The sequence below is a fragment of the Schistocerca gregaria genome, chromosome X (assembly GCF_023897955.1).
Source record: "Schistocerca gregaria isolate iqSchGreg1 chromosome X, iqSchGreg1.2, whole genome shotgun sequence".
NCBI classification, from domain to species: domain Eukaryota; kingdom Metazoa; phylum Arthropoda; class Insecta; order Orthoptera; family Acrididae; genus Schistocerca; species Schistocerca gregaria.
The window spans coordinates 273,189,554-273,203,758 of record NC_064931.1 but is presented as its reverse complement, the minus strand read 5'-3'; the positions used below and the strand labels follow the sequence as shown (position 1 = coordinate 273,203,758).

Below are 14,205 nucleotides of genomic sequence, written 5' to 3'. Positions count from 1 at the left end.
AGGAATGTTTGCGCTGTTAGCAAGATCTTAATGCATGCGACTTTCATCAGTCCTCATTTGAAGATGTACTGTAGTGTAACGAAGCATGTGATAATGATCTTCCAGTGGGTGTACTGATGACAACATACAAATACTTGCTTAGCTTCAGCGAGCTGAGTAATGTGAGGCAGCAGCTTATTTAGATTGTGACTGAAAAAAGAGACCGCCAGAGTTGCAACTAAAGTGGATATTTATTTAGTCGATGACCGGTTTCGGTTTATGCCCGTTCTCAGACAAGCCAATGTTTGCCACGTAAAATGTCCGTCCGAAATAGCTGCAAATAAAGTGGGTTCATATGTACATGGTCTCAACCAATGTTCCTTAACGTTAGTTGGGATCATACACATCTGTACCCACTTTATTTACTGCTATTTTTGACGGACATTGTACTTGGCAAACACTAGCTGGTTTGAGAATAGACATAGCGCGAAACCGGTGACAGACTAAATAAAAATCCTTTTTAGTTGCAACTCTGGCTCTCTCATAACATCCAAATAGTAAGTACGGTATCAAACTGAAACCTAAATATTTTACCATCAGACTGAAAATGTGGAATTAATCCCACAACAGCAGAGTACCCCAAGCTATGTGCTATAGTGGTGAAGACACTGGGATTATATTCCGAGAGAACTGGATGAAAATGTCGGTCTGATCGTACTGACATAAGTTTTCGGTAGTTTTCATCACCCACAACAGGCGTATACCGTCGTGGTTCCTTAAATATGCCAAGGACGAATTTCATATCTTCCGCATGAAACTGAGCTAGTACTCCGTCTCTAATGATCTGTATGTCGACGAGACGTTTAACTTCTGAAGAGCGTCGGCGCGCGTGGCAGAAACCACGTGACCACAGGTGAGGCACTGTACTGCCCGCCTGTGCTAGGAAATGCGTGTTGACTTCCCCGTGGTATGGATCGTTAGCTTTGCCTGGTATGTTGTTTGTTGGTGTCTGTGCACTCTAGTGGAAACAGGAATAACTTTAATGGTAAACTCGTTTTGAAGACTTATTATTGTGTACATTCCTAGTTCATTAAGACAGCAAAACTTTCGACGTATTGAAGTAAATCGGTGTATTTTGGTGTATTATGCTATACATTTATCTAAAATGTGTTAATATCACACTCCTCCCTGCACACAGGAATCTGCAGAATCTGAGTCCGTGGTAGTAGAAAAATGTGATTTTTTTACTATTAAGTAATACTTTGCCCCTAACATTTCTCATCAGCAGCAATTGCGTCGAATTATCTGTATTTCTCAAACAGCCTTCAGCGTTAATCCTCATTTCTAACGGAAAAGGCAGAGGTTTCACAAAATCATAAAATTTACGGGAATTGTAGTAGGTCAATAATTAGTATGGCAATATTTCCAGTAAACAGTAGCTTACCATTAACAAGACTCAGAACAGGTTTTCTCCTACTCGTATTATCATAGCATATTGAAGATAGATAGTTGTGCCCCTACTGAAACGGTTTAACCATCGACATCGTACTTGGAGAATAAAATTGGCTTTTATGTTTATGACGCCACTATCGCTTTTATGCTGACGCAAATCCTTGTTTTTATAGCGGAGGCTGCAAGATCTAGTCCCTCCTCCAGCTGGATGTGAATTAGAGATACACTTTCACTATGTAACAGTGTTTGTACACAGAGAGACAAATTGATACCAGAAAATATTTTACGTAATTGTTCAATGACTGAGACTCAAACTTTGACTTCTTGGGAACTTAACACAGACCATCGCCTTAGTGTCATTGTATTTAGCGTTAACCAGAAAAATTTGGAGCTGGGAGAAAGTTCGTTGCATCAGAACTGGGTGTAATGCAATACTCTTACACAATAGTTGATCTAGAGTAAGGGCAACTATTTAGAAAGTGGTGGCATAATGTGCAGTTGACGCCACACAGTACGTAACTACTTTGAGTGGAAGTGGGAAAAAATTCTAAGTGCCAAATCTCACATTTGTCAGTAGGATAAAAAACTGTCTCTCTCTTTGTACATAGATTACCTGTAACCAAAAAGCTCAGTAAGTATTCCGATAGCACAGAATTATGCAGCGCACCTCATCACTGCAAAAACAGGCTAATTAGGAACAAATTACTAAGAAGTGTGTTGTTAAAGTTTTGTTCCAAATGCCATTGATCAGGGAGCACTAAGTTTTATTAGTGGTAATACAAGTATAGAAATATAGCAGCATCATTTTACCATTTGCTTTACATTTTTACAAGAGAGTAAAAAAATTAAATTCATGGAAAATCCCTCAGTATTGACTTTGGTTTTTCTTTTGACTTCTGGCAAAACGTCAAGAGATCTTTGTTTTTCATCTGATAAACATAGCTAGTATTCTAGATGAAACAAAGCATAGTATACATCTGCTACGCTCTTTTCTCTTTTGAATACATCGACATTTTTCGATTCTTCTGTTTGTTTAAGAAATTTTATTACTTGCTAGAGATGCAGGAGTATGAGACACTTTGACCAAAACTGCATTTGGATACCTTACATACCTGTATTGAAAACAATGTTCCAGCAGCGTCTTTAAAATAAAAAATCCAGCTGCGTGCATTGAAATTATATGGAATGCGTTCATTGCTTTAGCTGACTAAATAGTAGGGCGTAAATCTTGCGGAAGAAAGACTTCGGCGCATGGCACTTGGAACTTGAGTGTGAAACACTGCTTGGCACACAGTTCATGCAGATTCTCCTAATGAATGTTTGAAAAATTTTCGTCATAGATTGACGCTTTTAACAAATCTAGGGACAGGCAACGAAGTACTGCGAACGTAGTAGCCCTTGGAACAGTCATTTAAAAAATGGCATTTCCTCCTTTCCCATTTCCACTCTGTTAGCAAAATTTAGTTTTTATGTAGCATTAGGAACTGCTTACAAAACAAAGCAATTGTTTGCTACTATTTCCAACAGCAATAATAATCAGCAAACAAAAAACTTTCACAGCAGTGACGTCACGTGGACCTCTGTAACAATATTGTTGTTTCCCGATAATATGACGGTGATGATTATTTGGATCGAAACTGGTAGCAAACAAAGATGTTTTACGTGTGGCTGATGGTACCCCATAAGCTATGACCTTGTTTAGAATAGTCAGTTACAAGGCTATAGCAAAGTTCATTGTCTGTGATAAAAATACCTTGGAGAGAATACATTTGAAATTTCACTACAAACTGCAATCTTTCGATGATTTTCCGGACTCTATTCTCAAATCACGTATTGATTTCGCAAAACACAGAATGGTCATCAGCATAAAACGTATTGTTGCAGAGTGGCGGTGGGTGGCTTTCTTACCTCCTCAAACGAGGTAAACGGAACGACGTTCAACGAGAAGACGAAAAAGGTGCGGCAGCCCTTCTGAATGTTCCGCAGACGCCCAAGGTCAGTCGTCACACAAAAATGCGTATTACTTCAGTTTACTAAGCTGTACAGTCAAACTATTTTCATGATGGCCTTACACGTAGAGAGATTTAAACTTCAACATGCGTTAAGAATGTATTTTAAAGAATTAGTCAGTAAACCAAAGAGCATAAACCTCCAAATTTTGGGACTAAATATTGGTTAAAATTTACACTGTAAACGCATTAGCGGGATTCCTTGCTAGTTCAGGAAACAAGAGATGTTGGATGTTAACATAAATTGTTATAGTAGAATATTCTGAGTTAATTTATAACAAAAAAAAATTGCACAAAGTTAGCAGTATAATTTACGTAGAGTTCATTCATCTTATATCTGCCGCTTTATGTATATACGTAAACGTGTCCTAAATAATTGTGCGTGCGGCCGTGTGTGCACATAACTAATACAGTGGAGGAAAAACTTTGATTTGAAACGGCCGGATCTAAGAAGTGCGCCATGTGCACCCGCAAAAATATTTGACCACTCACCCTGGGAGGGAGGGCCCACAAATTAGTATCGTTTCTGCTGAAAAACTTTATTATATGCATGTAATTTTTAATTTTAATTTTCAATTTAAATATTTGTACACTGGTTACGTGTGTAGTGAAAAGACCAGTACGTTTTTTGTTAAACCATTTTGGTATTTTTCAATCTTCATATCCCCAGCACGTACTTGGATGTGCAAGCGATGCGTGTACACTCGGGCCGTAAACTTAACCATTCCAAATTGTTCTGATATAAATCGTGCAAGTGCTCAATGTTTAGAGGAATTAGACAATTAACCGATCAATGTTAACTACTCTCAAACCGATGAGTCTTTTCATTTGCCTTCGTAAAAGATTGCTTAGGTCCAGTAAACATGAAGAGGGAAAGATACGTTCTTTGAAGAGTGACGAGACATGTTCCATTCATGAAGTCTTCAGTATTTTTATTTCTTTGCTTCAATTTTAGATATTATTAACTTTTTACAATGTCTCTTAGTTCTTGTGGGTGGCTGCTTAGATTGTGTTGTCTAGTATACTATGGGAATAAGCTCCGGGGAATTAAACCTCTCCCAGCGGTTTGGCCTACCCCCTCTCGGCCCTCTCATCGCGAGGCCATCGGTTGCCTATTGGGCAACTGTCGTTTTAGCCATCGCCATTTGTTAAGTGGTGATCCCCCACCACTTTGTGCTTATTGTCATCAACCTTTGACAGTTCACCATTTCCTGACAGAATTCCAATCTTTTTAACCACTTACGTTCTCATGTATGTTTGCAGCTTGATTTATCGTCTGGCGGACAGTCGACCGCGTTTTACATTTTATCTGTCGTAGCAATATGGTGAAGGACATTTAATCTTTACTTCAGGATCTCCGTTGTATTTATGTTGTATTTTATGGAACTCTCTTCAAGAGAAGGTTCCTGTTTTTAGCTATCTTTCCTTCGGTCGATTGGGCTAAACATGTCCGTGCTTTTAATTTCTTTTTCATCTTCGTGTTCTCCGGTTCTGACATGGGCGCGTATTATCTTAGTTGTTTTTGCATCACAAAACAAAACAAATAAACGCCGTTGTAGATGTTTAAGAGAGAGACCGAAGTGTACTCGTGGCCACAACATAAAATTTTATAATGTAGTTAGAAAATATTACGTTACGAGAACGTTGTCGTCAGACTTTTATTTTAATCCTGCAGGTGTTTGTCTTATACCTACGAGAGTGTGCAGAAAAGCAGTTCCTCCGAATTCTTGTGAAAACTTTTAAAGCTTCTTATATAAAACAAACGTTATAAACGTTCTACATCTATATTCTTCATGTGCACATATTTGTAGCCCTCTGTCACTAGAGGACTACGTATTGCAGCGTGTAACATGTCAGTGCGTAGCGTAACTGTATCAATGCTTGAGAAGCAGTATTCTGTAATAGAGTTCAGACACACTCTTTCAGCATGACAATGCCAGACCACAGTCGAGCGCTATGACATCTGCAACAGACACCCTACGCTCAGTGTCCTCGAACATCTTCCATACTGTCCTGACTTGGCCCTATCCGACTTTCATATGTTTCCAAAACTTAAAGAACACCTTCGAGGACTTCACTTTAATAGTGATCCAGGGGTGCAGGCAGAGGTGAGGTTGTGGTTCCGTCAACAAAGTGAAACATTCTATATTGACGGTATCAGCCAACTGGGCTCTCGTTTGGGAGAAATATGTTCGTTTACAGGGTGACTATACTGAGAAATCAATAGACATGAGGAATAAAGATGTAGAATGTCAACGTTTCTTTACGTAAAAAGCTTTGAGTTTTCACATAAATTCGGAGGCACTAATTTTTAGCATGCCTCCATGCAGCTATATTCCCCAAGACAACGTGCGGTGTGGAGCCGAGGCACTTACGGTACCATTCGCGAATGGCGCATGTAAAGAACTACTGTCTATATAGCATTATCTGAGCTCTAATTCCAAATTTTTCTCGTTGTGGGCAATTTGTGAAGTGTGTGTGGGAGGAAGTATCATGTTGCCTTCATCTTCTTGGAACGCACGCGCTTGAAATATCAACAGTAAACATCTCCATAATGCGTAACGTCTCTCTTGTATCGTCCGCCAATGGAGATTGGTGAACACCCTGTCCTGAGACGAAAGGGGCTCCCCGCGTGCGTGTGCGTTGAATTTATGGTTCTTTCCAAGGTGTTCGCTTCGTAGGCGTCATAATCAGTTCTCTGTCCTCGCCAGTGGACTCTGTGTTTATATTTAAGGGCTTCATTCTTTTTGTAATCGGGAGTTTAAACTAGTATACCCGACCCTCCAAAATGAAAAGTTGCCAGCAAGCAACAAATAAGAAAATGAGAAATTCCGCCAATCACGTGCTAAAGCAGCCCCCCCCCCCCCATTTTTTTGCGAGCTTGTTTCCCTGTCCTCAGGGGCTCAGCATTCGTTTGCTTGGTACAGGCTTGGCGCGCTCAGGGTTCTTGAGAGCGGGACTGGCAAACGCCGCCAGTCATCTGACATCGTAAGCTCTGAGGATGTTTCAGCGACCACTCTGCGGCGCGGTGGTGGAACATTGTGTGTCGCAGGAATCGGGGATCTTTGCCTGAACGTCCAGATCATGAAGACTGCAGAAAAGTCTATAAAAACCCGCCAGTCTCAAGGTGTGCTACGTACTGATGAGATGCGTGGCTGTTGAGGGGGAACAGTCGTTAACAGGCAACCCCTGGGGAAGTTGTCGCACCTCGGTTTTGTAAGGCTTACTGGGGCGAGTAAGGCTCTGTCTGAGTCGACTCTTCTTTCCATAGCTGGTCGTGGGACCGAGATGGAACCGTCGAAATTTTTTCTTCCACTTCACAGCGGAATGGGTGGGCCGCTGGTAGGTATCAACACTCCATCGCTCAAGAGACCTTGTGTGATGAGTCCTTCAGATTCTGGATTTGTTCAGGGTAGCTCCGATTTCACTAACAATGTTTTTTTTGTTAGTTAAAAGGAAAGAATGAAGCTTTGAGAATTTCGTCTTTCTGCATTCAACAGCATTTAGAGGACATAGCAGGCACACTAAAATCTGTGAACAAGTTGGGCAGTTGGAGACTTGGTCGAAACCTCTAGTGCCCAACAAGCGACAGGCCTACAGAAAGAGGAAAGCCTTGGGAATATGCCACTGAAACTAAGCTACGCACTACCTTGAAATATAGCAGAGATGTTGCCTCATGCAGGGATCTGGACGTAATTCCGAAATAACAGGAAGTTGAGTAGATCAAAGAAGACATTGATGACGTGCAGAATATCATGAAATGGGTGGAAGGTGATGTGGTCAAATTAGACTTGGTCATCCTCGCTTCCAACTGCACAAAGCTCCTAGATATGTGAAGGCAGATCTTCCTCCTTTAAATGTACGGCTTTATGTCAGCAAACCAATGTACTGTTTTAAATGTAAGCGCTTTGAGCACGCTACTCTGGAGTGTAAGGGAGGAGTCACTTGTAGCAAAGGTGGCGAGGCCACCCACGAACGAATCGTTTGCTCTTTGACATGTGTGAATTGCTCTGGGGATCACACCATCTGGAGTAGGGACTGCATTGTATATCTTGAAGAACAGAAGTTGCAACAGCTTAAAACTAAGAAGCTCAACCTATATGGTGAAGCCAAAAAAAGGCTGCTGCCTACATTCACTGTCTCCCCCGTTCCCCCCTGCGGGTCCAGGCTTAGAATAGGCTTGAGGTATTCCTGCCTCTCGTAAGAGGTGACTGAAAGGAGTATCTCACGTTTTGGCCTTTGTGATGGTCCCCTGTGGGGTCTGACCTCCTTTTTTCCAAATTTTACAGAAGAGAAAACGAATTGGGGAAGGGCGCCTTACAAGGTACATCATGTCCATCGTGCACTGATACCTATCACAACGTTCGTTGATGTGGATCTACACTTCTGCTGATTCTCCAACTGTTGGCCAAGGTCACCCTCCTGGGTGCGTATTTTTCCATCAGCTGTATAGTATCGCTTTCTACGCTGACGATGACAATGGACTTGTTTGCTTGGTTGCACCTGATACCCAGTACAGTAGCCAGTCCATTGTGGTGGGGCTACCATGAACCCTGATGGTTGTAGCCCCCTGATCACACAGGGATCACTCTGCTGATGCCTGCGCCGTTAACTCCCCACGTATGCCAAGGGGAAATGCCCATCCCCCTGGGGCATTGGGACCTCTGGTAATGGCTCTACTGCCCGGTGGCCTTTTCTGCGGCTGGGTGGAGCTCATGGGGAGGGCGCCTGGTCAGAGCGGGTGGCATAAAGGTGGATGGCATGCGATGAAGTGTAGTGCATCCCCTCTTGCTGGTGGTCAAACACCAGCAGTCTCTAAGCATTCACGGGCTCAATTCAATGCACAGAAGTATGACGCCAAATTGTTCCCTTACCTGGCCACACCTTGGGAGGAACGTCAGGCTAAGGCTGGCAGCAGCTCTTAATCGCCCCAGTACCTTGTATTTGTATGTTGGAGAGCTGATGGGGAATCTTTCATGACGAAGTAGCCTCAGTTTTTTGTTGAGCATTTAGAGGACAAATTTGGGGAGGTGTAGAGCTTGTCCAAAATGAGATCTGGGTCAGTCCTGATCAAAACAGCATCCTCCACACAGTTACGGGCTTTACTCGCTTGTGACAAGCTGGGGAATATTACTATAACCATCACCCCCATAAGAGCGTAAATGTGATCCAGGCTACATTTCACAGGGGCCGCCTTTTGCAGTATAACGATTAGCTGCGCGCCAATTAAGAATTGGGAGGTATACATTTCGTCCGGCGTGTTCACCGGGATCTGAAGAATAATCAGGTTGCCACCGGTACCTTCATTTTGGCCTTCGAGGGTGATACATTACCTGATAAAGTCAAGGTGATGGTCTACCAATGAGATGTGAAACCCTATATTCCTCCCCCAATGTGGTGCTTTAAATGTTGGAAGTTCGGTCATATGTCTTCCTGCTGTACTTCCAGTGTCACATGTCAAGATTGCAGACCCCCATCACATCACAATACTCCATTTGCCCCGCCTCCCATCTATGTCAACTGTAGAGAGCACCATTCGCCCTGCTCACCAGACTGCAGGATTCTCCAGAAAGGAAGGCCGGCCCTCTTCTTCTACCCCTCCTTGGTCCCTCCTTCGCTTGCGGCTTTGCTTGGATTTGTCCTGCGACTCCAAGTCCTCTGTTCCACCTGCCAGTCTTCAACAATTCATGGCTCTTCTTGCCTCGTTTCGTGATGCACATGTAGTGTACACTGATGGTTCTGTGGTCGGTGGACGCAATGGGTTTGCTTTTATCCACGGCGTCTACGTTGAGCGGCATTCCCTGCATTGTGGGAGCAGTGTTTTCACTGCAGAGCTGGTTGCTCTTTATCGTGCACTCGCTCATCTTTCCTCCTGCCCTGGGGAATCATTTGTTATATGCAGTGACTCCCTGAGTGGATTGCAAGCACTCGACCAGTGTTTTTCTCTGGACCCTTTGGTGCGCGGTATTCAAGATGCTGTTTTTGCTACCGCCGAGTGTGGTCGTTCAGCGACGTTTGTGTGGACCCCGAGCCACACTGGCATTCCAGGAAAAGAACGTGTCGATCGGTTGGCCAAGCAGGCCACCACTTCGCCACCCCTGGAGCTTGGTCTCGTGGAAAGAGACCTCCGGTCAGCCCTACATCGCAAGGTCCGCGATGTCTGGAGGTTTGAATGGTCTGTCTTGAACACGCCAAATAAGCTCCGCATGGTAAAGTCGTCCACGGCTGTATAGAACTCATCCTTGAGGAGCATGCATAGGACTCAGTTGTTCTCTGCTGTCTCTAAATTGGACATACGCGGTTGACCCACAGCTATCTCCTTCGCGGTGAGAATCCGCCCAAGTGTCGCTGTGATGCAGGCCTGACAGTGGTCCGTCTTCTGTTGGACTGCCCCCTTTTAGCCCCCTTGCAGCAGTCCTTTAATTTACCAGCTGCACTTCCTTTAATTCTAGATGACGATGCCTCTGTAGCTGACTCAGTTTTACGTTTTATCTGTGCAGCTTGGTTTTATCACTCGCTCTAGTGTGGGCGCCCTCGCATGATTTCTCAGGCTACACCCACTCCAGCGACTTTTAATTGTGACGTGGATACCAAAATAGTGTCTTTTTATGGTAACAAGTGGTGTTGGTACCTCTGTCAACGCTTTCCAGCTGGCGGTTCTTCGTTTGTAGTTGAGTGGTTGACCTTTTACCTGATCCATCAACCACTGTAGTCTGTTTTACTCTAGTCAACTATTTGCTCTGCTCTTTTTAAGTTTCCTCTATTTTGTGTCATTGCGGTTTTCATTTTAGCTCTGTACCCCTTGGTGTTCCCTCCCTCTTGGTGCAGAGGTTACGCTTTTACTGTATAGGCCTTTTACAAGTATGTCTGTTTGGAACAGGGGACTGATGACCTCCATGTTCAGCCCCCATCAAATCCCAAAACCAACCAACCATCCAGGAGTCCATCTATGCCCTATAACGGTCCAGTCGTTTAGTGATGTTTGTCTGACCTCAGGTCACGTCGGAATCCTAGGCAACGAACTTGCCGACAGGCTGGCCAAACGGGCTACACGGAAACCGCTTATGGAGATCGGCTTCTCTGCAACTGACCTGCGTTCAGCAATACGCCACTAGGTTTTGCGGCTTTTGGAGACGAACTGGCATAATCTCAGCACGCACAACAAACTGCGTGCCATTAAGTAGACTACGAATGTGTGGCAGTCCTCCATGTGGGCCTCTCACAAGGTATCTGTGGTTCTCTGCTGGCTCTGCATTGGCCACACTTGGTTGATACATGGCTCCCTCCTGCGCCGTTTTGACCCACCTCAGTGTCTGTGCGGTGCCCGGCTGGCAGCGGCCCATATCTTGGTGAGCTGTCCTCCTTCGGCTCCCCTGCAACGGACTCTTCAGTTACTGGACTCGTTGCCATTAATTTTAGCTGACAACACTTCATTGGCTAATACAGTTTTACGTTTTATACGTGACTTTGTCCTTTTATGTTCTCCACTCTAATGCTTTTAGGGTGGAAGTTTTAATGTGTTGCAGAGTGGCTGGCTTTTCCTTTTTATTCTCGTGATCCGCTAGCCAAGGTCATCTGCTCTCTTGCTTTTACCCCTTCTACCTGTTTCTTGCTTCTCTCTGTGGATTTCTTTTCCAGTTTTGTCCATGGTAGTGTTGGTTGACCTTCTGTCGTTCTTCTGGTTCTTCCTTTCACCTGTTATTGTGCTCGACACCTTTCTTTTCTTCTTTCCCTTGTGTAATTATTTTACTGGGAACAAGGGACCGATGACCTCGCCTTTGGTCCCTTCCTGTCCCTCTTTTAAACCAACCTACCTACCAACCAACCATCGTGGTATCCGTTTAGCCACTAGTGTCTTTCACACTACTCCTGTGGAAAGTCTTCAGGTCGATGTTTGGATCCCTCTCCTTTCATGTGGGTGGTCCAGTTCCCGGTTTCCTATGCCATCACTATCTACCTTTCGCTTGCTCACCCCTCCTATTATTTCTGCAGCTTTGCGCAGTTGTCCACGTGCCACCTACCGTTGGGTGGGTTTACTGGTTGGCCTCTGCCTTGCTTCTCTCCACCATGACTACCGTCTCTCCTGTCCGCCCCCGGTAGCTGAGTGGTCAGCGTGACAGACTGTCAATCCTAAGGGCCCGGGTTCGATTCCCAGCTGGGTCGGAGATTTTCTCCGCTCAGGGACTGGGTGTTGTGTTGTCCTAATCACCATTTCATCCCCATCGACGCGCAGGTTGCCGAAGTGGCGTCAAATCGAAAGACCTGCACCAGGCGAACGGTCTACCCGACGGGAGGCCCTAGCCACACATTTCACGACACCGTCTCTCCTCCCCCACATTATCTCCCAACAAACCTTCTCCCACCAGTGGTTAGTTCCTAGGCTATAACTTTGGGAGGATCATCTTCCAGGATCCGGAAACCTCCATCGCTCCAATGGTGTCAGTGTTTGTTTCGAATGCTGTTATGCTACTTTCAAGATGCCATTGTTGTTTACACTGATGACTCTAAATGTGATGATCGTGTAGGGGTATGCTTTCACATCTTCCTATGGCATGAAACACTTTCTCTTGCCTGCCATGTGTGGGGCGTTTACTGCAGAATTGATAGCCATCTATTTGGCCCTCTGTTTTATTAATTAGTCCTACGTTACCAGAGTTTTGTTGTGTATTGACTCAATGAGTGGCTTTCATGCTACCACTTGGTGTTTTTCCTACCACCTTTTGGTCTCTGCTGTCTCTGACTTTCTCAATGACCTTGGTGATGCTGCTTGTTTGGTTGACTTCCTTTGGGTACCTAGTGATTTTATCCTGGGTACTGAACATGCTGATCATTTGCATGGTGGGTGCTGGCCACTACCACCTATTCTCCATGACCCCTCCAGGGGTGAATTTGCGGCTTTACATCAAATCCCCTTTTTACTCAGTCGTAGCCTGACGCTTGGGAGGCTACATTCTTGTCTAATAAACTTTGCACCATCAAGTAGACTCCCACTATGTGCCTTTCTTCCATCTGCCTCTCCTTCTGGGAATCTACCAGCCTTTGTCGCCATTTTCATATTGGCAACACTAGGTTGACCCATGGGTTTTTACTCCACAATGAGCCACCTTCCCGCCTCCCGCTTTGTGGCTCCACTCATTGTGATCTACATTTTGCTGGACTGCCCCTGCCTTTTGGCCCTTCACACTAAATACGCCCTCACCTTACTTGTCTTGCGTGTTAGGGGATGACACCCGCATGGCTATGTCTCTCCTCCATTTTCTTCGTGATAGTGTCCTGCACTCTTAGGTATAAGTCCTTGAGTTTTGCTCTCGAATTGGAGTCCATCAGTTAGCGTAGGTATTCGGTATGGAGGCCTTGACCTGCCTCCAATCTGGCCCAGTTCTCCACGCCTTTCCTCTATATTTTGTCTGGTGTGCTGTGCTGTTTTGTTTCCCCTTTTCTTGTGTCTTCTACCCCTGGTGTTGTCCCTGTTGTCGTATGGTATGGTATGGTATGGTACGGGTGTTGGGCCAGGTCAGTGGCACTGCTGGTGCCCCATCATGCATAGTGTTTCTATGGCATCCCTCCTCTCCCCATTTAACCCACCCCTCTCCTATTCTTTCCTCCTCCTGCTTCACTGCCATTCCTTCTCTCTCTCTGTTTGCACGTTATTCCTTCTCCTTGAATGGACCGTGATGTTTGTGTTGTTGCTCCTTCGATTTCTGCCATCCTAGATCTTGGGATGATGACCTTGCTCTTTGGTACCCTCCCCCAAATCAAACAACTAACCATTCCTCCACCCGCTCAGTTGACAATTCTTGGATGATCGTTGGTGTACATTACGAGAGTTGTGAACACGTAATACTCCCAGGAACATTGCCGAAGATGATCTTTTTGATGCTCTAGGCGTACGAGGCAGGGAGGCGTAATGTTGCATGGGCGTACTGACCTCCAAATCTACTGACGTAGTACTCTCACCAGTCAACGTTCTGGTTACACTGCACTTCTTCCCCATCTGCACATTTTCAGGGATTCCTTCAGCCCTGACTTTATTTTTATGGATTACAATGCGGGACCTCATCGAAAAACAAACGTAGAGGAGCTCCAGGAACGAGAGGATATTCTGAGAATGGACCAGCTTGCCAGTTCCTCAGACTTAAAATCTATCGGGCTTGTGTGCGATGTGTTGGGGAGACATATTGCAGCGCGTTAGATGAACCAACCACCATCCAGCAGTTGCCATCCTCTCTGGAAGAGGATTGGATCACTATACCACAAGAACCCCTTACCAACCTTGTGGCCAGCATGGGAGCACGCTGCAGAACATGCACTTCCTTCTGTGGTGATCACACACGCTGTGAGGAACTATGTACGGCCGTTTGCAGTGTCCACAGACTACAAACAATCACGATGACTTCAGTGTAATTATTGTCTTTCAATTAAGACGTAATTTCTGTTCGTATCATTATGTATTTCTTTCAGTTACTTTCAATACAATACTGTAGCAGGTCTTCCTATGTATAGTAAAAGTTTCATCGAGCTGTGTTGCTTCACAGCGAAAGTCGTGCGAAAGTACACTATTGGCCATTAAAATTGCTACACCAAGAAGAAATGCAGATTATAAACGGTTATTTGTTGGACAAATACGTTATATTAGAACTGACATGTGATTACATTTTTACGCAGTTTGGGTGCATAGATCCTGAGAAATCACTATCCAGAACAACCACCCCTGGCCGTAATAACGGCCTTGATACGCCTGGGCATTCATTCAAACAGAGCTTGG

At 44.6% G+C, this 14,205-nt stretch overlaps 1 protein-coding gene across 1 annotated transcript in view; it reads left to right on the top strand.

Moving 5' to 3' along the window:
* The first annotated feature begins 892 nt into the window (after positions 1–892).
* The window catches only part of LOC126298813 (uncharacterized), a 56,255-nt gene continuing 42,942 nt past the window's right edge, over positions 893–14,205 (top strand). The window contains exons 1-2 of the mRNA XM_049990278.1: positions 893–1,024; positions 3,316–3,426. Coding sequence (XP_049846235.1) covers positions 926–1,024; positions 3,316–3,426 — 210 coding nt within the window. The 5' untranslated portion in view covers positions 893–925. The remainder of the gene's footprint in view (positions 1,025–3,315; positions 3,427–14,205) is intronic.